Genomic DNA, 26,248 nt, shown 5'->3' with positions numbered 1-26,248 from the left:
CAGGATATTCTACCTAGTGTGATGACCCAGGGTGGGATACAAATTAAACACAGTCCCAAAAATAGGCGAAGCCCCTTTTATTCCTTCACTTTGCTTCAAAGCTCCAAATATCCTTGACTGGAGACGAAAAACTCCCACACAAGCAATTACGAAAAGGAAGAAAATGCCGTTTAAACTAAAAATGCCTATAAATTATCAAGAGTAAAAACAACACAAACCACACTGAAGCGATTAAGGGAACCAGGCAAAATAAGGGCTTGAAGACGTCCACAGATATCGGAACACACACTGGGAAGGACTCCAAACTCAGAGAGGAATGACAGACTAGAGATATTTCCATGCTTTGTTTCCAGCACTGGCCCATACGCATGTCCGTCCCAGTTCTCACAGCTGCAGCCCATGAAGGGGATCAAGGCCCTTTCCTCCCCTGTAGACCAGGCCATTCACATTTCTCTCTTATCCTCTCCTCCCTGCATGCCCTAGGATGGAGAGGGGATGGGCCTGGGTCCTCCTCTGACTGCCCAGCCGGCCTCCTCCACAACCTCCGGAGCCACACTTCCACTCCCTGTCAGCTGTTCCTCCTCTCCCTTGGAGTCAGTCTCCCACAGGGGCATGACACTTAGTGGGCCTTTGCATCCACGGGTGTATCTGGATAAGGACATTGTGTCTAAGTATCTCCCACCCTAGTGTTTTCAGAAAGAAGTTTACTCACAAACCAAGGTTACAGCTAATTATATTTAAGCAAGACATAATTTCTTCTAAAACATGAAAGCATACATTCGAAACTGCCTAAGTCTTGTAAATACAGTATACATAAGACTAAAGTTGCAATCTAGATAGATGTTCAGACTCAGCCTTAGTGGAAGCAAGAAACAGACTCCTTGTCTCACACACACACACACACAAAAAACACACAAAAACACCCCTCTTTATTTACCTCTTGTGAATGAATGGTATTCCCCCACTGAAAAGTCCAGGCAATGGTCCTTCAAAGAGTTAGCAACAGCAACAGACCTTATCAGTTCCTTGCAATAATTGCAAGTCTATGAGCTCCCAGTTGAAAGGCTGCAAATTAAGTTCTGGCAAGCAGTCTTTATGGCACGAAGTACAATGAGCCAAATCTTCAGAACTCCGAACTGTGGTCTCCTACAACCACCACTCCCCTTTCCTTCTATTTATTCCTCAGCCAGGGAGGGGCCATTCAGCATCCATGTGTGCTTTGCTTCCCAAGTCAACTCCTTGTCTTCCATTGTTCCCCTCCCCTAACAGCTCTGTGCATGTGTGTCTGGAACAGGCCCCAGCTTTTCTTCCTCCTCGCTTATCTCAGTCTCCGAAGGCAGCTGCATCTCTAGTGGCTGGGAAATATCGGACGGCCCTGGCTCTATCTCTGCTTCCGATGCAGAGCATCCCTCAGAGCCTTCCCCAGACTCCAGCACTGGCCCAAGTTCCTCCCCAACCTCCTCATTGTCCAATTCTGCCGCCAGCTCTGGGCCACAACACCAGGTTACTTAACCTCAGCCATTTGAGGATGTGTGGACTTCAACCCCCAGAATTCCCCAGACAATCATGCCGATGTTTCATTAGACAATTGGTTGGGTCTAGTGGAAGCCGTTTCCAAACTTGGCAACTTGTGGACTTCCAAACTGCTAGAATTCTCCTGCCAACCATGCTGGGAGTTGAAGTCTACAAGTTGGAAAGTTGACAAGTTTGGAGACCCTTGATCTGGTAGTGAAGACACCTAACTAGAAAGTGGAGATTATGAGTTCAGGTTCCACCTTAGGGCAAGAAAGCTGTCTGGGTGATTTTGGTCCAATCACCAGGAGACTTGAGTTCTAGTCCTGCTTTTGGCATGCAAACCAGCTGGGTGACTTTGGGCCAATCACCAGGAGATGGTGAGTTCTAGTCTGGCTTTAAGTATGAAAGCTAACTTTGGGCCAATTGCCAGGAGACAGTAAGTTCTAGTCTCATCTTAGGCATGAAGCCAGTTGGATGACTTTGCACCCATCACCAGGAGACGGTGAATTCTAATCTTGCCTTTGGCATGAGAGCCAGCTGGGTAACTTTGGGTCAATCACGCCAGGAGATAGTGAGTTCTAGTTCCCCTCTTAGTCAGCTGGGTGATTTGGGACCAATCAATCTCTTTCAGGCCCCACCCATCATGCTGGAATATTGTGGTGGGGAACATTGGAGGTGTGTTGGATATATTTGCTGTCTTGAGTTGTTGGCAAAAAAATATATTATAAAGGGTGGAATACCAGTATAATAAAATAAACAAATGCACACATACATACATACATACATGCATACATACATACATACATATATACCAGTGGTGGGATTCAAATTTTTTTATTACCGATTCTGTGGGCGTGGCTTGGTGGGTGTGGTGGGGGAAGGATACTGCAAAATCCCCCTTCCCTCCCCACCCCACTGACCTGCTTTCCAGCTCCGTTCTCCTGTGCAGGGCAACCAAAGGAGACCCAGCAGATCAGCTGGGACTCAATGGGAGGCAGAGAAGAGGTGGGGTTGGCGGGCCCAGTCAGAGGTGGCATTGGCCGGTTCTCCAAACTACTCAACATTTCCACTACTGGTTCTCCAGAACTGGTCAGAACCTGCTGAATACCACATCTGATACACACATAGATACATAGATACGTGCTGGTGTGCATGCATGCATACATGCTCAAATAGGCAATAGCATTGGTGCTAGGTTGTAGAGTGGTGCGGTAGCCTAGAAGTGGAGCTCTTGCCTCACAGTCGGGAGGGTGTAAGTTCGATCCTAGGTAGAGGCAGAATGAGAATATATCTGCTAAACAAAACTCCACACTGGCAACAGGGAAAGGCATCCGGCCAGTCAACATTCTGCTAGCTCCATTCAGTTGCCCAGATGCCACCAGCATCCTCTCTTGAGGATGATGATTGGTGCTAGGCTGTAGGGGAAAAGCAGACTGTGGCGTGTACCCCCATGAAAACTGAGCTCCAGCTGCTGAGAACCCCAAACTAGAGAGAAAAAGGAAGAAGGAAACCTTCCCTTGATGAGAGGAACCTGAGGGAGACTTGGCGTCAGAAGATCTTGGTTAATGCAAGTCCTGTCGATGGAGAAAGCCTAACGGGAACCATTCTCTTCTCAACGCAGGCTTGCTTGGAACGGGAGGAGGATTTCTCGGTGGTGTCCTTGGAGGTGGAGACAAAGACAGCGGAGGAGGACCTCTCGGTGGTCTCCTTGGAGGTGGAGACAAAGGGGTCCTTGGAGGTGTCCTTGGTGGGGATGGAGGAAAAGGAGGCGGCCTTCTCGGGGGTGTCGGAGATCTTCTCACCAGTACCACCAACGGAGTCTTATCTGGAACCGGCGGTCTCCTGAATGGGACTCTGGGTCAGAAAAAACTTGTTGATCTCCTCACGGGTCCGAACGGTCTCCTTGGACTGACGGATTTCCTCAACTTACTCGGCCTGGGAAACGAAGGACTTCAAGACCCATTCCAGTGGTGAGTGAATAAAGACCAAGAGGCCGATACCTCACCTGACACCCTCCAAATGTAGCTCCAGGGACATCCCTTGGCCTCCCTACCTGCTCATGAAGGCACAGTGAGTCCTCAACATACAACCACCCTTGAGCCTCAAAGCAGGACACTTGTTAAGTGAGCTTTCCCTCATTTTACGACCTTCCTTGGCACAGTTGGGAAGGGAATCACCACAGTTCTTCGTTAATCAGAATAGAGCTGGAGGGGACCTTGGAGGTTTTCTAGTCCAACCCCACCCCCCTGCTCAAGCACGAGGCCCTCAGGGGTGTCAAACTCGACTTAATTGAGGGTCGTATCAGGGTTGAGTTTGACCTCGGGAGGGTGGGGGGCTTGGCCAGGGTGGATATAACTCATGTCAGGGGCACCTGTAGTGGCCCAGGTGGGGCTGGGGGATCCATTGTCTCCAGCGGAGAAAGGTGAGATCAGGGAGAATCCCAAACCCTTGTCCTCTGCTGGTAGCCAAGTACTAAGGCAGGACTTCCTTTCCTTCCTTCCTTCCTTCCTTCCTTCCTTCCTTCCTTCCTTCCTTCCTTCCTTCCTTCCTTCCTTCCCTCCCTCCCTCCCTCCTTCCCTCCCTCCCTCCCTCCCTCCCTCCTTCCTTCCTTCCTTCCCTCCCTCCCTCCTTCCTTCCTTCCTTCCTTCCTCCCTCCCTCCCTCCTTCCTTCCTCCCTCCCTCCTTCCTTCCTTCCTTCCCTCCCTCCCTCCTTCCTTCCCTCCCTCCCTCCCTCCATCCTTCCTTCCCTCCCTCCCTCTTTCCTTCCTCCCTCCCTCCTTCCTTCTTTCCTTCCTTCCCTCCCTCCCTCCCTCTCTCTTTCCTTCCTTCCTCCCTCACTCCTTCCTTCCTTCCTTCCTTCCTTCCTCCCTCCCTCCCTCCTTCCTTCCTCCCTCCCTCCTCCTTCCTTCCTTTCTTCCCTCCCTCCCTCCTTCCTTCCTCCCTCCCTCCCTCCCTCCTTCCTTCCTTCCCTCTCTTCCTCCCTCTTTCCTTCCTTCCTTCCTTCCTTCCTCCTTCCTCCCTCCCTCCCTCCCTCCCTCCCTTCCTGTTCAGAGTGTTGCAGTGTATATTCAGTGACAGAAAAGTAAAGACAGAGGGCCGAGGCTTCATTTAGCTTCTTTATAAACATGTAAAGTAAATTTTACAATACCAGTTGTAGATTTCTTACAGCATGGAGCAAACTCAAACAGAAGCAGACAGGTTACAAGTTCAGAGCAAATCAGCAACCCAGGAGCTCAGAAACAGACCTCAGTTTCACTTTAGTTCAGCAGGCAAGCAGAGGAGAGAAGCCATTTCATCTTCAATAGACAGACTCAAAGCTCCACATAGCTGCAGAGCTTAATATGGAGCCATGCCGAGGCTGCTTCTAGTTTCAGTTTCCAAACAGTCCTCATTGGCTGACTTAGTTGCTCTGCCTATTCATTGGCTGACCTTGTTACCATGATCTGTTCCAGGTCATGAATATACTCTGATCCTTTCCTTCCTTCCTTCCTTCCTTCCTTCCTTCCTTCCTTCCTTCCCTTCTTTTTCCTTCCTTGCTTTTTCCTTCCTTTGCTGTTCCATCCGTCTGTCTGTCTGTCTGTCTGTCTGTCTGTCTGTCTGTCTGTCTGTCTGTCTGTCTATCTATCTATCTATCTATCTATCTATCTATCTATCTACTATCTATCATCTATCTATTTATCATCTATCTATCTATCTATCATCTATCTATCTATCTATCTATCTATCTATCTATCTATCTATCATCGATCTATCTATCTATCTATCATCGATCTATCTATCATCTATATCATCTATCTATCTATCTATCTATCTATCTACTATCTATCATCTATCTATCTATCATCTATCTATCATCTATCTATCTATCTATCTATCTATCTATCTATCTATCTATCTATCATCTATCTATCTATCTATCTATCTATCTATCTATCTATCTATCTATCTATCTATCTATCCATCCATCCATCCATCTATCCATCCAGGGGGCTGGATAGGAGCTTGAAGGTCATCTAGTCCAACCCCCTGCCCAAGCAGGAGACCCTATCCCATGTCAGACCAGTGGCTGTCCAGTCTCTTCTTAAAAGCCTCCAGGGATGAAGCTCCCACAACTTCCGAAGGCAAGCTCTTGAGTTAGTGATCCCCTTTTGCGACCTTCGGACAAGCCAAGTCAATGGGGAAGCCAGATTCACTTAACAACTGTGTTCCTAATTTAACAAGTGCAGGAATTCACTTCACAACTCTGGCAACAAAGGTCGTAAAATGAGGCAAAACTCACTTAACAACTGTCCTGAGGAGCTATGGAAATGTTCAGGCTCAACTGCAGTCGTAAGTCAAGGAATACCTGTCAGGGAGAAGTTTTGGAGGACTGATGTCAACCTTCTTGACAAGCCAAATCAATGGAGGAGCCAGATTCACTTAGCAACCATGTTACTAACTTATCAACTGCAGTGATTCACTTAACGACCGGGGCAAAACTCACTTAACAATTGTCTAGCAACAGAAATGATGAGCTCAACTGTAGTCATCAGGGGTCTGCATAAGTGCACCATCGTGCCTCCCGTCCCTGTCCTATTGTCCCCATTTATCCGTTCCTATTTCCTGTATTCTAACTCATGTTTATACTTATACCTATTATCTTGTAAGCGATTGACAAATAAAATAAAATAAAATAAAAAATATAAGAAGAAAAAAGGAAGGAAGGGGGAAGGAAGGAGAACAGGGAAGGGGAAGGAAGGAGGGAGAGAAAAGAAGGGAGGGAGGAGAGAAAAGAAGGGAGGGAGTGGAAGGAAGGAAGGAAGGAAGGAGAGAAAAGAATGGAGGGAGGAGAGAAAGGAAGGGAGAGAATTCCTAAGAGGTCTGTAAGGGGCCTGCATAAGTGCACCATCGTGCCTCCCGTCCCTGTCCTATTGTCCCCATTTATTCGTACCTGTTTCCTGTATTCTTACTCATGTTTATACTTATACCTGTGATCTTGTAAGCGATTGACAAATCAAATCGAATAAATAAATACGTAAAATAAACTTGAGGGCTACCTGTAGATGGGGAAGACCTCTCCAGGAGACAAGTGAGATCCTGATGGAAAGACGAGTTTGATAGATTCCCTTCCCTTATCGAGCAAAATGGATCCCTTGGCAGTCAGTCAGAGACAAGAGCGGGACCGGTGAAGGCAATTTGACAAGCCAAGGGCAATTTTGGGTGGGGACCCCTTTTCCTTCATCTCTTTATTTCATTCCCTTCCCAGGGAGAACATTTTGACCATTCAATATATCCGAGGATCTTGGAAGATCGTGTGGGGAACGGAGTTAGTCCTGAACTTGCAGTCAGTGATCGTCTTGAATTTGCCAACGTGAGTCCTGAGGTGAACTCACTGGGGAGGGAGAGGGAACTGTCAGACCTGCCCCAATCCGATCCCTTGGGAAAGAAAAACCCTCGACTCCACGGGGTTAAAGCAAAGGGTTCTTTTAGTAGGGATTATTGGTTGCAATAAACTCGAGCCGGCTCTGAAATCTCCCACACTCGCTAGATACAAAAATAGGTTTGCCGCCATCCCATTCCTCCCCCTGTGAGAAGTCTGTTTCCAGCCAATCGGAGCTTGTCGAGATGTTTGGAGAACTCTGAAATGTTTGCGGGTAACCCACTTATTTCTCAAGGTGCCTTGATGCTAGTACAAACAGGATTATCTAGTACAAACAGGATTATCATCTGTCATTCCCCTCTTCCAATTTCTATCACACACACACAAACCTTTATTGCCCTTTCATCCTTCCCCCTTTCTCCCTCCTTGTTGTGGCCCACCGGCAGCTGATGGAGTAGGCAGCCAAGTTGGACAGTAGTGAGGAGGTTGGGGAGGAACATTTTCTGGAGGCTGAGGAAGGCTCGGACGAGGGCTCTGCGTCAGAGGCAGAGATGGGGCCAGGGCAGGTTGACAGTCATCAGCTGCCTTCGGGCTCAGACAGCAGTGAAGCGGGGGAGCTTCTGGAACCGGTTCCCAGCCTGCCAAAAGGAAGGCACAGTTAAGAACGAAGGGTCGACGTGGGAGTAAGGCCACAGGTGGATAATGAATGGCCCCTCCCATCAGGAGTAAAAGAGGAGCAAAAGGGGGAGGGGGCTTTTGCAGGAAACAACTCGCTTGCTTGTTCATTCGTTCCAGCCTCATGAAGATTTGTCCATGTAACCCAGGCCTTCCCTGTCAGCACTGAGCGTGGAACTATTTACCCGGCAGCTTTCCAAGATAGATAAGTTCTGAACTAATTAGTATACCTTTGTGTTGTGACTCCGGAGTTGGAATCTGTTCCGTTGGCAGATGTGAGCTCGAGCGAAGAGGATATGGCAGTGAGTTATGAGCCAGCACTGCTGAGTGATTTGGATAGTAGCCAGGATGAGGAAATGGATTTAACTAGGAGAGACGAACCTGATTTAATAGAGATGTCAGGACCTTCGACCTCCTCTGATTCTTCTCCTCTGGCTGAGCAACAGCCGGGAATAGATAACCAGGAACACATGCGAGTTTTCCAGCGAAGAAGAGAACTTGGAAAGATCCTGGCTAGATGTAAGAAATAGACAGAGATTGAGACGTCAATCTCAATTGGGAAGGAGGCGTCGAGCCAGTGACTAATTAAGGAGATTAACACGCCCCTTAGAGGATAAAAGGAAACAGCTTGGCTGGTGAACTTTGCCAGAAGCAAAGTGATTTATGGGAGTGAACACACGAAGAGAACTCTTTGAGGCATTGGGATTTATAGCCACGTCAGGATTGCCGGACAGAGTTTGGATTTATTGCTGAGGACTGAAAATACTTCAGCAGTCCTCTTGTGAGGGTTTGCTTTTTGGTTTGTGATATTTCTGGAACTGCTTTAGTTCGTTTTGCTCAGCTGCAATTAAAGGGGAGTCATAACACCTTTGCAAGACTGTTTGCCAAGCCGTTGGCTGAATGTGAATGCACTAAATTCACATTCATTTAATAAGAAAAGGTTTTGTGGAGACTCCGAGTTAACTTAGTGCTTTTGGGGGGAAGCCTTGGGCAGAATACTCCTTTCATCCTTCCCCCGCTTCTTCTCCCTTCCAGCTTTTAATAGCAGGATGCCTGTGAGGCGCCAAGCCGAAGTAGCAAGGAAGGGTCTGGACTTGAAGAGGGAGAGAGCCAGATTTGGTTCTCCTGATAGATATGGAATCTCCTTGGTGGCTACTGTAGCGTCTCTCTCTTCTATCTCTACTCAAGACTCAATGTGGAGGGGTGAAGAAGACAGTAAACCAATTGAGGAGAGACGTGGGACATAAAAAAATAAGATCGGAAGGGACTTCTAGTCCAAATCCCTGCCTATGGCAGGAGACCCTAACAGAATGACATAGTTGGAGGGGTCTTGGAGGTCTTCTAATCGAACCTCTTGAGAACTTCCAGTGATGGAGCACCCACAGTGTGTGGAGGGAAGCCATTTCACGGATTAATTGTTCTCACCGACAGGAAATTCCATTTTAGTAATACAGAGCTGGAAGGGACCTCGGAGGTCTTCTAGTCCAACCTCCTCTCACCCAAGCAGACCCTCCACCATTCTGTTTGGAGCTCTGTTTCCTATGGATGTATTACTTGGAACCCTGACAAGAGACTGGACCATGATTGGTATAGGCAGGGGTGCGATTCAACTGGTATATTTTAAAAAAGCTAATATTAACCTTCAGCTGCAGCTGAAGAAAACAGCTGAGGTGCGGAAAACTACGCGAATCAGCTGTGCTCTAACAAAAAGACGTAAAGAAAGAGAAGGGCCCACATGCACATCGGAGCGACCTGGTTCGGAGCTGCTGATTGTCAGAACAAGGGGTTGGCCCGAATCAGTCTGAACCGGGAGAATCCCACACCTCGGCATAGGTCCGTGAGGGGGAACATTTTTGTTGTGTGCCAAAAGTGCACGCACGTGTGCCAGAACCCACAATGCAATGAGACCCACCCACCCCCGCACATGCGCGTGCCACACCCCCTTCCCCCTTCCCTGCGCTGTGCACGACATGCACCTCCCAGCTGCTTTTTGGCCCATTTGAGGCCGTTTTCGCCCACCGAGAGGCTCAAGGGAAGCCTCTGCAGCCTCGGGAGGCCGCAAAATGGGCCTTTCGGGAAATACTGGAAGTGCTGAAACGGGCCTGTTTTTTGGCCTCTAAAGGCTGCAAAGGCTTCCTTCAAGCCCCTGAGAGGGTGAAAACAGCCTCAAACAAGCCAAAAATCAGCTGGGAGGCACATGCATACACATTGCAGATAAGTTTGGCTGGGGCTGGCGTGCCCACACAAATGGCTTTGCTTGCCACCTGTGGCACGCGTGCCATAGGTTCGCCATGACGGGTACAAGCTCTCCTGCTTGAGCCGGTGGTGTCAAGCTCCCAGTTCACCCAGAGCTCGTCAGCTCCGAATAAGCCTCGCTGCAAGTCAGCCGGCCATGTCACCTTATCTCTGTTGCTGCCAGATCTGGCTGAGATGGGGTTGGACTAGAAGAACTTCAAGGTCTCTCCCAACTTTGTTATTCTGTTCCATCCGGTATGGTGGACCGGGAAAAGACGAGGCGGCCTGCATCCAGGTTTCTAACACCACATCTCTTTCCTGTTTGTCTTCAACAGGCCGCTGCTTCGGAATGTCACTGTGGATGTGGACACCACTCTAGACCTGGCCATCCTCCAAGACCCATCTGGTGACCTCAAGCTGGTCCTTAAAAATTGCCAAAAGCTGGTGGCTGGCTTTACCGTCAACTTCCCTTCAGGGTAGGCTGGCAGAAAGGAGGAGAGAGAGGAGAGGTGGGGTCTGTCTCCCAAGGGTCCACCCAGCCTCCGCACAAGATTCTTAGGCAGGCCACCTTGAGACCCAGCGGTGTTGTCTAGACAGACCAAGTTTTGGGATTTCTGTAGCTCAGTTGGGTGAGCCCAGACCATGGTCCTTCGTGATAGAGAGATGGAGACAGAGAGAAGAGATACTGTAGATGAGTGTAGTACTGTAGATGGAGAGAGAGAGGGAGGGAGGGAGGGAGGGAGGGAGATGGGCAGACAGATAGATGGACAGACAGACCCATGGTAATGATAGATTAGAGAGAGAGATGGTCGATGACAGAGATAGACAGACAGATATCTGGACACAGAGATAATAGATGAGTAGACAAACAGACAGACAGACAGACAGATATAGATTAGAGAGAAATAGAAAGCTAGATAGGATAGATATAGGTAGGATAGATAGAAGATAGATAGATAGATAGATAGATAGATAGATAGATAGATAGATAGATAGATAGATAGACAGACAGACAGATAGACAGACAGAGAGATAATCGATAAGTAGACAGAGACAGATATAGATTAGAGAGAAATAGAAAGTTAGATAGGATAGAGATAGGTAGGTAGGATAGAGAGATAGACAAACAAACAGATAGACAGACAGATAGATAGACAGACATACAGATGAGTAGCCAAACAGAGAGATATAGATTAAAGAGAATGGATGGATGGATGGATGGATGGATGGACAGACAGACAGACAGACACAGAGATAATAGATAAGTAACCAGACAGACAGATAACAGATTGGATAGAAATAGAAAGATAGATAGGATAGAGACAGGTAGGTAGGATAGAGAGATAGATAGACAAACAAACAGATAGACAGACAGATAGATAGACAGACATACAGATGAGTAGCCAAACAGAGAGATATAGATTAAAGAGAAATAGAAAGATAGATAGGATAGAGACAGACAGACAGACAGAGACAGAAACAGACAGACAGATAGAAAGGGAGATAAATTAGATTTGATAGAAGATGGATGGGTAGATAGATAGATAGATAGATAGATAGATAGATAGATAGATAGACACATAAATAGATAGATAGTCAGACAGACCCATAGACAGACAGACAGACAGACAGACAGATAGATAGATAGATAGATAGATAGATAGATAGATAGATAGATAGAGCAAAAGTAAATAGTAAATGCTGCAAAGGAAAGATTGTAGAGGAATTGCAAGATCAGGTGATCTCATGACAGGTGGAGCTTTCTTTATTTTTATTCTCTCCCCCCACTTTAACATTTGAGCCCCGTTGCTGGAGCTGAAGCCCTCGCAAGGCCCCCCTCCTTCCCCAGGGGGATGTGGGAGCTGAAACGCCCCTCAGTTTCTCACTGAGGTTCTCTGCTTTCCTTTTCTCCGCAGCCTGCTTGCCTTGATGATCAACAACGCGGTGAACTCGGCCATTCAGAACACCCTTCCTGCGGTGGTGAGTGACCAGATACTCGCCCCGGGGGGGGCGGGAGGGGGGCCTGGAAGAATAGATTACACATTAACAGAGTCGGAAGGGACTTTGACGGTCCAGTGGTTGCCGACTGGTGGGTCGAGGACCACTGGTGGTCTGTGAGAAAATTTTGGTGGTCCGCCGAAAAATGTCTCCCTCCCACCGCCCAAGCAATTAATCCAGGCTGCGCGGGAACACAAGGCTTGCGTTGCTTGAATTGCGAACAACACGAGATAGTGAGGGGAGGGGGGAAAGGGCGGAGGGGGAGAACTTGCCCCACTCGCCCCACGCGCCTGGCCTGGCCACCGGGCTGCTTCTTTCTGCTTCTTTCTTCTTCTGCTTCTGGCTGCATGCAAGGAAAGCAGCCAAAGTCTTTCTTTCTCTCCCCCAAACTCCGCCAGAAATGAGTCTTTGGGACCCTGCAAGGCCTCCTGCTCCAAGAGGCTGCGCCGGCAAAGACTCATTTCTGGCGGAGTTTGGGGGAGAGAAAGAAAGACTTCTGCGGCTTCTGCTGCTTTCCTTGCATGAAGCCAAAAGTCTCTCCCTCTCTCTCTCTTCCCCTGAGAACGGAGCTGGAGACAATATCCTGCGATCCCAAATAAAAAACGATCGATTGGGAGGAAAACGGGGTGGGGGATTCTCCTGCAGACTTTTTGGGGGATTTTCCCAAGGTCTCTGGTCCGCGGGATTTAAAATGACGAGTTTGGTGGACCCTGAGGTCCAAAAGGTTGCCGACCCCTGGACTAGTCCAACTCGCCTGCAGGCACGTCTTTTCCGGCTCACCTGCTCCTGGGGGGCCCCACTTCCAGATCTCGAGATCTGGAAGAATTACAGAAGAGAGAATCCTAGGGGTCTGAGAGGGGACTTTGAAGGTCATCAAGTCCAGACCGCTGCTTGAACTGGAAAACCAATACCAGTGGCCCATTTATGTCTTCACAGGGGGTTCCACAAAAGCTTAGAAGAAATATTATGATTGAAATCTTAAGTCTTGCAGAAAAGGTTGAGGGCCACTGCCTTATACCCTTCAGAATAACCGAATGCAAGGAGTCCTTGACTTACGACCGCAGCTGAGCCCGAAATGTCTGTCACTAAGAGAGACGGTTGTTAAGCAAGTTCCCACCCCACCCCCATTTTTATGGCCTTTCTTGCCACCATGGTCAACTGAATCACTGCAGTTGTTAAACTACTAACATGGTCATTAAGTGAATCTGGCTTCCCCCCATTGATTTGGCTGGTCAGAATCTTGCCAAAGGGGACCGGGACACAGCGACCATCATAAATACGACCCAGTGGCCATGGACCTGAATTTTGATCACGTGGCCACGGGGAGGCTGCAGTGGCCGTGAGAAAAATGGTCATATGTCACTTTTTTTCACAGCCATTGCGACTTCAGACGGTCACTAAATGAACTTTTGTAAGTCGAGTCGGAAGGGGCCTGTTCTGAGCAAGGCTTCCTGAGACCATAATTAAGCCCATTCTTAGTCCAAACAACTCTTGTCTTATTTCAACGCTGGGAATTATGTTCATTCCCAGCCTGTAATGAATCCCAAACAGTCCCTCGAGATAAGCACTCACCTTTCTCTCCTTTGAATGGCTGCCAACAACTAAAGTGCCAAATGAACTGTAAGAAAAAACAACCGAAGTACAAAGTCCACACAGAGCTTCAAGGTTGAATCCGAACAGAACGAACGACCTTGCTTCCTGCAAAGGTTTCTCCACCTTTGCCTGACTTTTATCCCTTTATGGGAGGGGCCAATCACCTCTCAGCCTTACTCCCAAGTCGCCCTTTTTGTCTTAGCTGGCCTTGCCTTCTGGCAGCTCTGTGCACGTGCGCCCTGGGAACAGGCTCCCCCTGTTCCTCTGCCTCGCTGCTGCCAGATTCTGGAGACTCCAGAGTCAGCACCCCACTCCCAGATGGTGCTGGCCCACTGGACCCAGGATCCTCGTCCAAGTCTTTTCCAGACTCCCGGACTGGTCTCCATTCTTCCCCACTGTCCGATTCCTCTGCCGTCTGCACCAGCTGCAGGGCGAACCGCAAACAGAACCTTGGAGATCTTCTAGCTCCACATGCCACAAAATGTAGGGTTCAAAAACCATTAGGGAGGAGCTGTCTTTGCCCTCTTTCTCACACACAAACTGCTGGCTCCTCCTCCTCTGGGATGCAGCTCCTCCCTCCTGGGAATCCAGACTACATTCCACCCCGCATCGTTAGATCTACCAACTTTAGAAGGGTAACAGAATAACAAGAGTTGGAAGGGACCTTGGAGATCTTCTAGTCCAACCCCCTGCCCAAGCAGGTGACCCTAGAGCCTAGACCCGTGATGGCTAACCTTTTCAGCGCCGAGTGTCCCAAGTGTGTGCGCACCCCCCAAAATGCAATACATGCGCGCCCTCACCACATGCACGAGCGTCCCCTACGCATGCGTGTGCATCTTCACACCCATGTACACGCATCCACATCCCTGTGACCCGCCCACGCACATGCACCTCACCCCCGAGCATGCATGGCAGATGCCCGGCGGTGCTGAGCTGGAGTGATGAGTTTCACTCGTGCCACAGGTTCACCCATCATGGGCCTAGACCATTCCAGACAAATGGCTGCAGTCACAAAATCGTTCTACCCAGGCACCACGACACGGGCCGGCTTTAAATCATCCTCTTTCAACGAGTTCCCAATTTATTTATTTTTAATTTGTTCCTGAAAACAAGGACTTTTTTCATTTTTGAAATGGGGGTTGGGAAATGTGCCAACATGAAGAGGGGACATTTGACACGGTGCACCTGCAGAAGGTAAACAAACCGGTTCACGTCGTTTCCAAAGTCTTCATCCAAAAGGTTTAATTCAGTTCACGTTTTCAGCCCACACCCATCAACACATGCAAGTATCGTGATGTCCTAATTTTAAATCTTAACTCTAAAACATGTGATATCTGGATAGTTGCCAGCCAAGCCCTGGTAGGTTCTTGGTGATAAATGAGACGAGGCGAAAGGGCCCTTGATGTTTATCCGATACAGATACAGATTAACAGAGTTGGAAGGGACCTTGGAGGTCATCTAGTCCAACCCCCTGCTCGAACAGGAGACCCTACACCATTTCTGACAGACGGCAGTCCGGTCTCTTCTTGACAGCCTCCAGGGATGAAGCTCCCACAACTTCTGAAGGCAACTTCTGTTCCATGGGTTGATTGTTCTCAAGGTCAGAAAATTTCTCCTTATTTCCAGGTTGAATCTCTCCTTGTTCGGTTTCCATCCATTATTCCTTGTCCGGCCTTTGGGTGCTTTGGAGAATAGCTTGATTCTCTCCTCCTCTCTGTGGCAGCCCCTCAAATATTGGGAGATGCTCTCCTGTCTCCCCTGGTCCTTCTCTTCCCTAGACCAGCCAGGCCCAGTTCCTGCAACCGTTCATCGTATGTTTTAGCCTCCAGTCCCCTCATCATCCTGGTTGCTCTTCTCTGCACTTTTTCTAGAGTCTCAACCTCTTTTTTGATAGTCTAGTGACCAAAACTGGATGCAGTACTCTAGGGGTGGCCTTACTAAGGCTTTACAGAGTGGTATTAATTACCTCCCTTGATCTTGATTGTATCCCTCTGTTAATATAACTTAGGATTGCATTGGCTTTTTTGGTTGCTGCTGCATAACATTGGCTCCTATTTAGCTGGTTGTCCACTAAGACTCCGAGATCCCCCTCCCAGTTCCTGCTATTGAGCCTGGTTTCACCCAGTGTAGATGTGTCCTTTGGGTTTTTCTTGCCCAAGTGTAAAGCTTTACTTTTCTCTGAATTTCATTTTGTTAGACAGGGTTTAAGTCTGTCAATGACAATCATGCCCCCTTTTTAAAAAACATGGTGGCAGCTAAAATCTTGACTTTTTTGACCTGCCTTGACCCAAGCTCATGAGGTTGAGCCTATATAAACCACAATTTTGGTTTTGCAAATGCAAAAATCTAGTCACATTTGGCCAATGAAGCATTCATTCATTCATTCATTCATTCATTCATTCATTCATTCATTCATTCATTCGTGCTGTTATTTCCCAGAGTTTGCCAAATTACAAAACAGTAGACAGCTCCCCAAAAGAGTGAAGAAAAATTAATTTTAAGTCTCTAAGATAACAGTGTGAAAATGGAACTGAAAATTAAGATGATTCATGCAGAGCTCTGACACAAGGCACCAGAGGTTCTGCTTCCAAACATCAGCTGGAGGAACGAAGTCTTCATGACTTTTTCATGAAAAGAAGGACTAGGGGGGACAGGATAGCAGTCTCCCAATATTTGAGGGGCTGCCACAAAGAGGACGGTGTCAAATCATTCTCCAAAGGACCTGAAGGCAGGATAAGAAACAATGGACGGAAACTGATCAAAAAGAGATTCAACCTGGAAATAAGGAGGAATTTCTTGACAGTGAGAACAATTAACTAGCAGAATAGCTTGATTCCAGAAGTTGTAAATACTCCAATGCTGGACTGGACAACTATTTGTCTGGAATGGTCTAGGGTTTCCTCCTTGAGCAGGAGGTTGGGCTAGAAGACCTCCAAGGTCCCTTCCAACTCTTGTTATTCTGTTACTCTTCTAAAGCTGGTAGATCGGATGATGTGGGGTGGAATGTAGTGTGGATTCCCAGGAGGGAGGAGCTGCGTCTCAAAGGAGGAGGAGCCAGCACAGTTTAGACTGTGTGTGAGAAAGAGGGTGAAGACAGCTCCTCCGTAATAGTTCCCAGAATGTCCCTTTTGTGGTCCCAGCAGTCTAGTTTGGCCAGAACAATTAAGGAAACAGCTTAGAGAAGAACCTCAGTGGCTCTTTGGTGGGAGCAACTTAGAACTAAGGAGGAATTTCTTGACAGAACAATTAATCAGGGGAACAACTTGCCTCCAGAGGTTGTCAATGCTCCAAGACTGGGAGTTTTTAAGAGGAGATTGGATAACCATTGGTCTGAAGTGGTGTAGGGTTTCCTGCCTAGGCAGGGGGTTGGACTAGAAGACCTCCAAGGTCCCTTCCAACTCTCTATTCTATTCTATTCTATTCTATTCTATTCTATTCTATTCTATTCTTTTCTTTTCTCTTTTCTTTTCTTTTCTTTTCTTTTCTTTTCTATTCTATTCTATTCTATTCTATTCTATTCTATTCTATTCTACTCTACTCTACTCTACTCTACTCTACTCTACTCTACTCTACTCTACTCTCTTCTCTTCTCTTCTCTTCTCTTCTCTTCTCTTCTCTTCTCTTCTCTTCTCTTCCCTTCCACTCCACTCCACTCCACTCTACCCTAGTCTAGTCTAGTCTAGTCTAGTCTATTCGATTCTATATTCTACTCTCTTCTCTTCTCTTCTCTTCTCTTCTCTTCTCTTCTCTTCTCTTCTCTTCTCTTCTCTTCTCTTCTCTTCCCTTCCCTTCCCTTCCACTCCACTCCACTCCACTCTACCCTAGTCTAGTCTAGTCTAGTCTAGTCTAGTCTAATCTACTCTATTCGATTCTATATTCTACTCTACTCTCTTCTCTTCTCTTCTCTTCTCTTCTCTTCTCTTCTCTTCTCTTCTCTCTTCTCTTCTCTTCTCTTCTCTTCTCTTCTCTTCTCTTCTCTTCTCTTTTCTTCTCTTCTCTTCTCTTCTCTTCCCTTCCATTCCACTCCACTCCACTCCACTCTACCCTAGTCTAGTCTAGTCTAGTCTAGTCTAATCTAGTCTATTCGATTCTATATTCTACTCTCTTCTCTTCTCTTCTCTTCTCTTCTCTTCTCTTCTCTTCTCTTCTCTTCCCTTCCCTTCCTTCCTTCCTTCCCTTCCCTTCCCTTCTTCCCTTCCATTCCACTCCACTCCACTCTACCCTAGTCTAGTCTAGTCTAGTCTAGTCTAGTCTAGTCTAATCTACTCTATTCGATTCTATATTCTACTCTACTCTACTCTCTTCTCTTCTCTTCTCTTCTCTTCTCTTCTCTTCTCTTCTCTTCTCTTCTCTTCTCTTCTCTCTTCTCTCTCTCTTCTCTTCTCTTCTTTCTCTTCTCTTCTCTTCTCTTCCCTTCCATTCCATTCCACTCCACTCCACCCTAGTCTAGTCTAGTCTAGTCTAGTCTAATCTAGTCTATTCGATTCTATATTCTACTCTACTCTCTTCTCTTCTCTTCTCTTCTCTTCTCTTCTCTTCTCTTCTCTTCTCTTCTCTTCTCTTCCTTCCCTTCCACTCCACTCCACTCCACTCCACTCTACCCTAGTCTAGTCTAGTCTAGTCTACCCTAGTCTAGTCTAGTCTAATCTACTCTATTCGATTCTATATTCTACTCTACTCTACTCTACTCTACTCTACTCTCTTCTCTTCTCTTCCCTTCCCTTCCCTTCCCTTCCCTTCTCTTCCCTTCCCTTCCCTTCCCTTCCCTTCCCTTCCCTTCCATTCCATTCCATTCCACTCCACTCCACTCCACTCCACTCTACCCTACCCTACCCTAGTCTAGTCTAGTCTAATCTAGTCTATTCGATTCTATACTCTACTCTACTCTACTCTACTCTACTCTACTCTACTCTACTCTACTCTACTCTACTCTACTCTACTCTACTCTACTCTCCCAAGCAGAAGGATCAACTGTTTGGAGAAGACAGTCTCCAAAATCTCTGTGCTCAAGGCCTCTAGAACTTCATAGGCTAATCTCGGCACCTCGGGTTCTTTTTTGAGTCCTTCAGCTCTTAGATGAAGGTCTGTTGCTCCCATTGTGGCCTTTTCTTTGTGTCTCTCTCTAAGCTCCCCCAATTTCTGCTCTGTCCTAGTTGTGTCCCCTACTTCAAGAACCGATCGACCTCATCAATATGGAACTTCGGGTCCTCAACGGTAAGTTTTCTTTGATTGCATAGGTGCACCTCGGGGTCCTTGGGCAAACTTGAGTCTTGAGGGGTCCCAGGTGGTCTCTTGAGCTTGGTACTTTTCTTGCAGGCATTTCATGACCCAACTAAGGGAACATCATCAGTGCTAGAAGGGGGGAGGGTTTACAGGGAGGAGGAGGAGGAAGGGGGAGTAGAAGGGGAAGAACTGAGCGGTTCTTGGTGCTGTTTGAGCTTGGATGTTTTCTTGCAGGTGTTTCATTACCAAACTTGGGCACATCATCAATGTCAGAAGGGACTGTGGTTTGCAGAGAGGAGGAGAGGAGGAGGAGGAGGAGGAGGAGGAGGAGGAGGAGGAGGAGGAGGAGGAGGAGGAGGAGGAGGAGGAGGAGGAGGAGGAGGAGGGGAGGAGGAGACTGTAGGGTTCTTGATGCTCTCTGAGTTTCGTTGTTTTCGTGCAGACCTTTAATGACCCAACTAGGGAACCTCATCAGTGTGAGAAGGGAGGAGGAGGAGGAGGAGGAGGAGGAGGAGGAGGAGGAGGAGGAGGAGGAGGAGGAGGAGGAGGAGGAGGAGGAGGAGGAGGATGTTAAAGTATTAAGATTTAATAGCTGACCAGCTGCTGTAAGGCTGATGCAGTGGGGATGAATCAGCATGGTTATTGCCGCTTTAAGACTGAGGATGGGTCCCACAGGGTTTTACCACTTTAAGAAGCTGTATATATATATATATATATATATATATATATATATATATATATATATATATATATATATATATATATATATATATAAATGAGGTCATTAGAGGGAGGACCTCTCTCTCCTTGTGTTCTGTCTCCATAATGGTTCTCCCTGCAGAGTAAAAAAGATGGATTGCTTGCGTATATTGTATGTGTGTCTTGCATATAAACCACTATTAAACAACAAAAGCACCTGTGTGCTATGTTGTGCTCCTGGGTTACCTCACAATAGTAGTAACACTGCAAACACTCTGACAGAGGAGGAGGAAGAGGAGTGTAGGTGGGTCCTTAGTGTTCTCCTGAGTTTGGCTATTGTCTTGCAGACGTTTCATTGCCAAAGTAGGTAACCTCATCAGTGCTGGAAGACAGGGGAGGACTTGCTGAAAGGAGGAGGAAGAGGACTATGGGGCCCTTGGTCCAGCTGGGGCATGGCTCCCCGTTGGAAAGGGAAGGCAGAAATAACACAATAATACAAGAGCAACTGAGTTGGAAGGGGCCTTGATGGTCTCCATAGACCCCAGTGGGAGCTGGCCCTCCAACCCTGTGTAGGGCAAGGGTTAGGGTTAGTATGATGACCCAGAATGTAACACAAATGCAACAAAATCCAAAACATAAATAATTGTCTTTTAATGCCTCCAACTTGGCCCCACTGTTCAATAATTGGCAGTTGGAGATTAAACTTATTCAAAAATAGTCTTCAAAAGAAAGCAATACAGTCCGAACTTGGTGAGCAGATAGAGGTGAAATAAAAAACCCAAAACTAACTACAATGAAGGGATTTCCACAACGGACCAGGATAAGTAATTACCAACATCAAGGAGATAACAAGGTGCAGTCTGTTGGAAGGACGCTAACCAAGTTAACTTCAGCCGCAAATAACACACGCTTTGCTTCTGGCAACGCTGTGTTGTAATTGTTTCTGTTATATACTAGTCTCCCCAACTGCAACCAATGAGGGGATCATGGCCGCTTCCTCTCTCGTAAGCCAAGTTGTTCCCTTCTCAATTTCTCCCCGCGTGCCCTAGGATGGAGAGGGGATGGTCCTGGTTCTTCCTCTGACTGCCCAGCCGGCCTCTGCCTTTCCCCAGCCTCCTCCACAACCTCCGGAGCCACACCGCCACTCCCTCTCGGCTGTTCCTCCTCTCCCTCAGAGTCCGACTCTACCAAGGGCATGATAGTTAGGGTTAGGGTTGCTCCCTTCTCCTGGCGGTGTGGGAGGGGGGGCTGGACAAGAGAAGGCAGCACGGGGAGATGAAGGGAAGGAACAGAGGGCCACATTCAAGACCCCCCCCCAACGCTCATCACTCAACCCTCTGCATTTCGCTTCCTTTTTTTCAGATGTCTTATTTGGGGCCTTGGGCGAAATCCACACTGCCCTCTCCAAAATACCGACTTCGAGCGGACATTTTTCCTTGGATTTGAAGGTGAGTCACGCCTCTGGGTGGGTGGGTCTCCTACTTAGGCAGGGTGGGGGGTGGGGTTGGACTAGATGACCTACCAGGACCCTTCCAACTCTTGATTATTTGTGAATCTTCCTCTTGGTCTTTCCTGCTTCCCCCCAACCTCTCCGTTCCCTGCCCCCCTGTGGACCAAGTGGGGAGGAGGGTTGGACTAAGTGACCTCATGATGCCTCTGGTGAGCCAGAGCTACCCGTTCTCGGCAGAAATAGAGCGAGTCCTCGACTTAACAGCAGTTCATTTAGTGACGGTTTAAACTTTAAGCTGGAAAAAAGCAACTTATGACCGTTTTTCACACTTGCGACCATTGTATCACCATGGTCACCAGATCAAAATTCGGAGGCTTGGCAACCGGCTCATATTTATGATGGTTGCAGCGTCCCGGTGTGTGTGTGTGTGTGTGTGTCACGTGATCCCACTTTTACGACCCTCATACAAGCCAAGGGGGAAATGCAGATTCGCTTAACGACTGTGTGACTAATTTAACAACTGCACTGATTCCACAATAATGACTGTGGCCAGACACATCGAAAAAAGGAGCAAAACTCACTTCATAACTGTTTTGCTGAGCAACTGGCCTCAATTGTGGTTGTAAGTAAGTAGGTAGGTAGATAGATAGATAGATGAGTAGATAGATAGATAGATAGACAGATAGATAGATAGATAGATAGATAGATAGATAGATAGATAGATAGATAGATAGATAGATAGATAGATAGATAGATGACAGATAGATAGTAGAGATAATAGATAAATAGAGATAGATAATAGATAGATATAGATGATAGATAATAGAGAGAATAGAGATATAGATAATACATAGGTAAATAGATCTAGATGATAGATAATATAGATAATAGATAGAGATTGATAGATAAATAGATAATACAGATAATAGATACGTAGCTATATATATATAGAGAGAGAGAGAGAGAGAGAGAGAAATAATATAGATAATAGATAGAGATAGATAGCAGATAGATAAATAGAGATAGATAAGTGATAGAGATAGATAATAGATAATAGATAGATATAAATAATAGATAGGTAGGTAGGTAGGTAGGTAGATATTAGATGAAGAGAGAAGTAGATGAAGAGATAGATATCTAGATAAATAGGGAAGAGATAGAAAGATAGATAGATAGAAAGATAGATAGATAGATAGATAGATAGATAGATAGATAGATAGATAGATCTTTTCCCTTAGCCGTAAAATAAAATATTTATTTATATGAAGACTCACCAAAATTTTATCATGAGGTCATTTAGTCCAGCCCCAGCCATTTGAAAAAAAAATTGAGAATGCTATCATGGTTCTAGACAGATTTACAAGCACTCATTTAGTTAAAAACAATGACTTGTGACTGGTCCTCACACTTACGACCTTCACAGTATTATCCCAAATCGCACGATCAAAATTTGGGCGCTTGGCAACCAGCATCTCTTCCTGAGAGGATGCAGCATCCCAGGGTCACAAGTTTGTCATTTGCGACCTCCCGATGAGCCAAGTCAGTGGGAAGCCAGATTCGCTTAGCGATCATGGGATTCACTTAACGACTGCATCGATTCGCTTAGCAACCCTGGCAAAAAAAAAGGACCATCAATCATAAAGGGCAACTTGCCTTTTTTTGAAAAAAATAAATAAAAATTAAGTAAACCTTAAAAGCAATGGAACACAGTGCGGCTTTCTTGCCTGTCATTTTGGCCATACATACATATAGAAGGGATGGCGAACCTTTTTGTTGTGGTGTGCCGAAAGCACGCGCATGTGCTGGCACCCACCATGCAATGCGCCCTGCCCCCCCTTGCACAGGCATGTGCAACACCCCCGCCCCACTCCCTTACCCACACTGTGCCTCCCAGCTGACTCTTGGCCCGTTTTGAGGCCTTTTTCAGCCTTCCTGAGGCTCGAGGGAAGCCCCTGCAGTCTCGGGAGGCCGAAAAACGGGCCTTCTGGAAATACCGGAAGTGCCTGTTTTTAGCCTCCGGAGGGCCTCAGGAGCCCGGGGGAAGCCATTTTCGTCCTCCCAAGGGCTCAAGGGAAGCCTCCGTAGCCTCGGGAGGCTGAAAAACTGGCCCATTTCGGCACTTCTGGTATTTCCGGAAGGCCCGTTTTTCAGCCTCCCGAGGCTGCAGAGGCTTCCCTTGAGCCTCCGGGAGGGCAAAAATGGCCTCAAGCAGGCCAAAAATCAAGCGGGGAGGTGCACGCTTGCGCAGTGCAAGTAAGTTTGGCTGGGGCTCGCCTGCCCACAAAAATGGCTCTGCGTGCCGCCTGCATCACAGTACTATAGCATAAAAGTAGATATAACAGTTGTTTTTTTCCTTTTTTCCTACGTTGTTATTTTAATGCAGGTTACATATTTGTTTCTATTTACATTTATATGCATTTATATACACGTTTACAACCTAGCTCCTTTTCCGTTGCCTTTTCCCCCTTATAGTCTTTATATTCACATCATACTGTCCATTAAATGTCATTTTCTTTAAACCTACAAAACTTTTAACTTTCATTCCTATAAAGCATCAACAATTTCTTCTTTTCCTCGACTCCAACCATTGATACATCTTGCTCCAGACTTCCCAGTACTCTGTCTCACCCTTAATTTCTAGGGTTAATCAGTCCATCTCTGCACAGAATAATATTTTTCTTATTATTTCGATTTCTTTTAAGGCTGTCTTCATTCTTCCAGTTCTGGGCATATATCAATCTTGCAGCTGTTATTATGTGCAACATTAAATATGTTGTACCTTTGCTATACTTCTCGTCTATAATTCCCAGTAGGAACATTTCTGGTCTAAACTCTATTTTTTATTTTTTATTTGGCTAACCATCTCTTCCATCCATACCTTTATCTCCTACCAGAGATAACACATTTCCACCACATTTCCACCACATGTGATGGTAGGTCCCTATTTCCATGCTGATTTTCCAACATTGCAACATGATACATTTTTACTTATTTTAGCCAATCTTGTTGGAGGGAGGTACAATGTGACTTCCTTAGCAATTCGAAATTCTAGTCCTGATTATGGGATTGGGCTAGGTCGATTATACAGTAAATCGACGGCCAACCGCAATGATGAAAAATTGCTGGGGGGCAAAACAAGATACACACACACACACACACACACACAAAAATGACAATTTGCCAGGTGTCGACAAAAAACCCCCAGAGGATCATTTCTGACTTTCTGTCTCCTGCTTTTCCAGGACAAGCCATTCCCGGGTTACCTCCTCAACTGGCTTTTCGATTGTAAGTTCTTTGCGGTCTCTTTTTCCCTTCCATACCCAGGCCTCCCGAAGGACTACAAGTCCCATCATCCCAACAAGCTAGCAGATGGGGAAGAGAGGGAGCCCCCTCTTCTCATTCACAAAAATGCTTTTTATTTGTGAGGGGTGGGGTGGGGTGGGGTTAAAAAATGCTGCTCCGTTTGTGCCCAAAGCAGGAAGGTTGTGTGAACGGTGGCTTCTGATACAGGAATGTCTCTCTCTCTCTCTTTTCTCTCTCTTTCGTTTTTCCCCTCTCTGTCTCTCTGTTTCTTTGTGTCTCTGTTTCTTTCTTTGTTTCTCTTTTCTCTCTCTGTGTGTGTCTGTTTCTCTTTCTTTTTTCTGTTCCTTTCTTTCTTTGCTTCTCTCTAATTTTCTCTGTCTGCTTCACGTGTTTCTTTTTTGTCTGTCTCTTTCGATTTCTTTTTGGTCTGTCTGTTTCTGTCGTTTTTACTGTCTCTCTCCGTTTCAGTTCCTTTTTTTCTGTTTTTTTCTTTCTCTTTCTTTTTTTTCTCTGTTTCTGTCTCTGGTTTTTTTGTGTTTGTTTCTTTTTTCTGTGTCTGTTTCAGTCTCTCTTTTTCTGTTCCTTTCTTTCTTTCTTTCTTTCTTTCTTTCTTTCTTTCTTTCTTTCTTTCTTTCTTTCTCTCTCTCTCTCTCTCTCTCTCTTTTCTCTTTCTCTGTCTGACTGTTTGTTTCTTTTTCTGTGTCTGTTTCTGTCTCTCTTTTTCTGTTCTTTTCTTTCTTTCTTTCTTTCTTTCTTTCTTTCTTTCTTTCTTTCTTCTCTCTCTCTCTCTTTCTCTTTCTCTGTCTGACTAATCGTTTGTTTCTTTTTTGTCTGTCTCTTTCTCTTTCCATTTTTGGTCTGTCTCTTTCTGTCTGTTTTTTATTGTCTCTCTCAGTTTCAGTTTTTTTTTCTCTGTGTGTTTTTTTCCTGTCTTTGTCTTTCTTTTTCTCCTGTGTGTTTCTGTCTCTTTGGGTTGTTGTTGTTTTTTGTCTGTCTCTGTTTCCTTTTTGTCTCTGTCTCTTTATTTCCTTTATTGCTGTCTCTGCTTCTGTGTTTTTTTCCTGTTTCTTTCTGTTTTTTCTGTGTATCTTTTTGGGTTTTTTTTAATCCGTTTCTGTCTCTCTCTCTGTTTTTTTTCCTGTCTGTCTTTGTTTCTCTCTCTCTCTCTCTCTCTCTCTCTCTCTCTCTCTGTCTTTGTCTCCGTCTCTTTCTCTCTTTTGGTGCATGTGTGTGTTTGTGTGACTGTGACTACATGAACCAAAGGGGCAGAGCTTCAACTGCAGGGAAACAAACGGGCAACCGGCGCAGTTTGCGCAACAGTGGAGCCGACGCACCACCCGAGAGGTCCCCAGAACTGTGTGCTCCCCCCCCCCGGCCTTCGGCCCCGCTTGCAGCTTCCAAATGCCCTTCAAGGGCAGCCCCAGGTAGAGCACACTGCAGTAGTCCATCCAAGACACGAACCAGGGCATGAAACGATTGTCTTCCTTTTTTCTGCAGGGGAGAAGCTCCTCCCTTAAGGAGCCTGGCCGCACCTTGCCCGCCCGTGGAAGCCTCGTGCTGCAAACATCTGGAATGCAGTCCTTCCTGCCCCAGATGTTGACTCTCTTTGTGAACTCACCTGGGTCGAAGCGCATCTCAGGCAAAATAAAATGCATGAATAAAAAAAAAAAGAGATGACTAAATGGCTTAAATGGGACAACGGCTTGATGGGTGCAGGCGCCTAATCCAAAGGGGTGTCAAACTCCCATTTCATTGAGGGCAGCATCCGGGTTGGGTTTGGCCATGGGCGGGGGGAAGAATGGGGGGGCGTCGCCATTGGTGGGCGTGGCCAGCTCGATGTCACTCGTGTTGGGGGCACCTGTGGTGGGCAAATGCTAAGACAGGACTTGCCTCGGACCCTCCCTCACTCTCATTATAATCTCTTTCCTTTCTTCCATTCCCTTCCCTACCACTCTCCCTTTCCTTCCTCCTTCCCTCCCTTCCTTCCCTCCCTCTCCCTTCCCTCCCTCCCTCTCTCCCTTTCTCCTTCCCTTCCTCATTCCCTTCATCTTCCTTCCTTTCCTTCTTCCCTCCCTCTCCCTCCCTTCCTCCCTCTCCCTCCCTTTCCTTCCCTCTCTTCCTTTCCTCCCTCCTTTTCCTTCCTTCCCTCTCCCTTCCTTCATCCTTCCCTCCCTCTCCCCTTCCTTCCTCCCCCCTCC

At 46.7% G+C, this 26,248-nt stretch overlaps 1 protein-coding gene across 2 annotated transcripts in view; it reads left to right on the top strand.

The window, feature by feature from the left end:
- Positions 1-25,713, top strand: part of LOC148125981 (BPI fold-containing family B member 3-like) — a 30,573-nt gene extending 4,860 nt beyond the window's left edge. Inside the window, exons 3-11 of one of the 2 annotated variants that reach the window (XM_087931958.1) lie at positions 3,137-3,169; positions 3,254-3,482; positions 6,761-6,865; positions 10,120-10,260; positions 11,701-11,764; positions 18,529-18,589; positions 20,660-20,745; positions 23,990-24,032; positions 25,548-25,713. In XM_087931958.1, coding sequence (XP_087788084.1) covers positions 3,137-3,169; positions 3,254-3,482; positions 6,761-6,865; positions 10,120-10,260; positions 11,701-11,764; positions 18,529-18,589; positions 20,660-20,745; positions 23,990-24,032; positions 25,548-25,567 — 782 coding nt within the window. In that variant the 3' untranslated portion in view covers positions 25,568-25,713. Of the gene's footprint in view, positions 1-3,136; positions 3,486-6,760; positions 6,866-10,119; positions 10,261-11,700; positions 11,765-18,528; positions 18,590-20,659; positions 20,746-23,989; positions 24,033-25,547 lie in introns of both variants that reach the window. The other variant, XM_087931957.1, reaches the window with a different exon arrangement.
- The last annotated feature ends 535 nt before the right edge of the window (positions 25,714-26,248 follow it).

This window comes from Pseudonaja textilis, chromosome 3 (assembly GCF_049901715.1).
Source record: "Pseudonaja textilis isolate UNSWEBS1 chromosome 3, rPseTex1.2, whole genome shotgun sequence".
NCBI classification, from domain to species: domain Eukaryota; kingdom Metazoa; phylum Chordata; class Lepidosauria; order Squamata; family Elapidae; genus Pseudonaja; species Pseudonaja textilis.
This window is presented reverse-complemented; position numbering and strand designations above follow the sequence as displayed.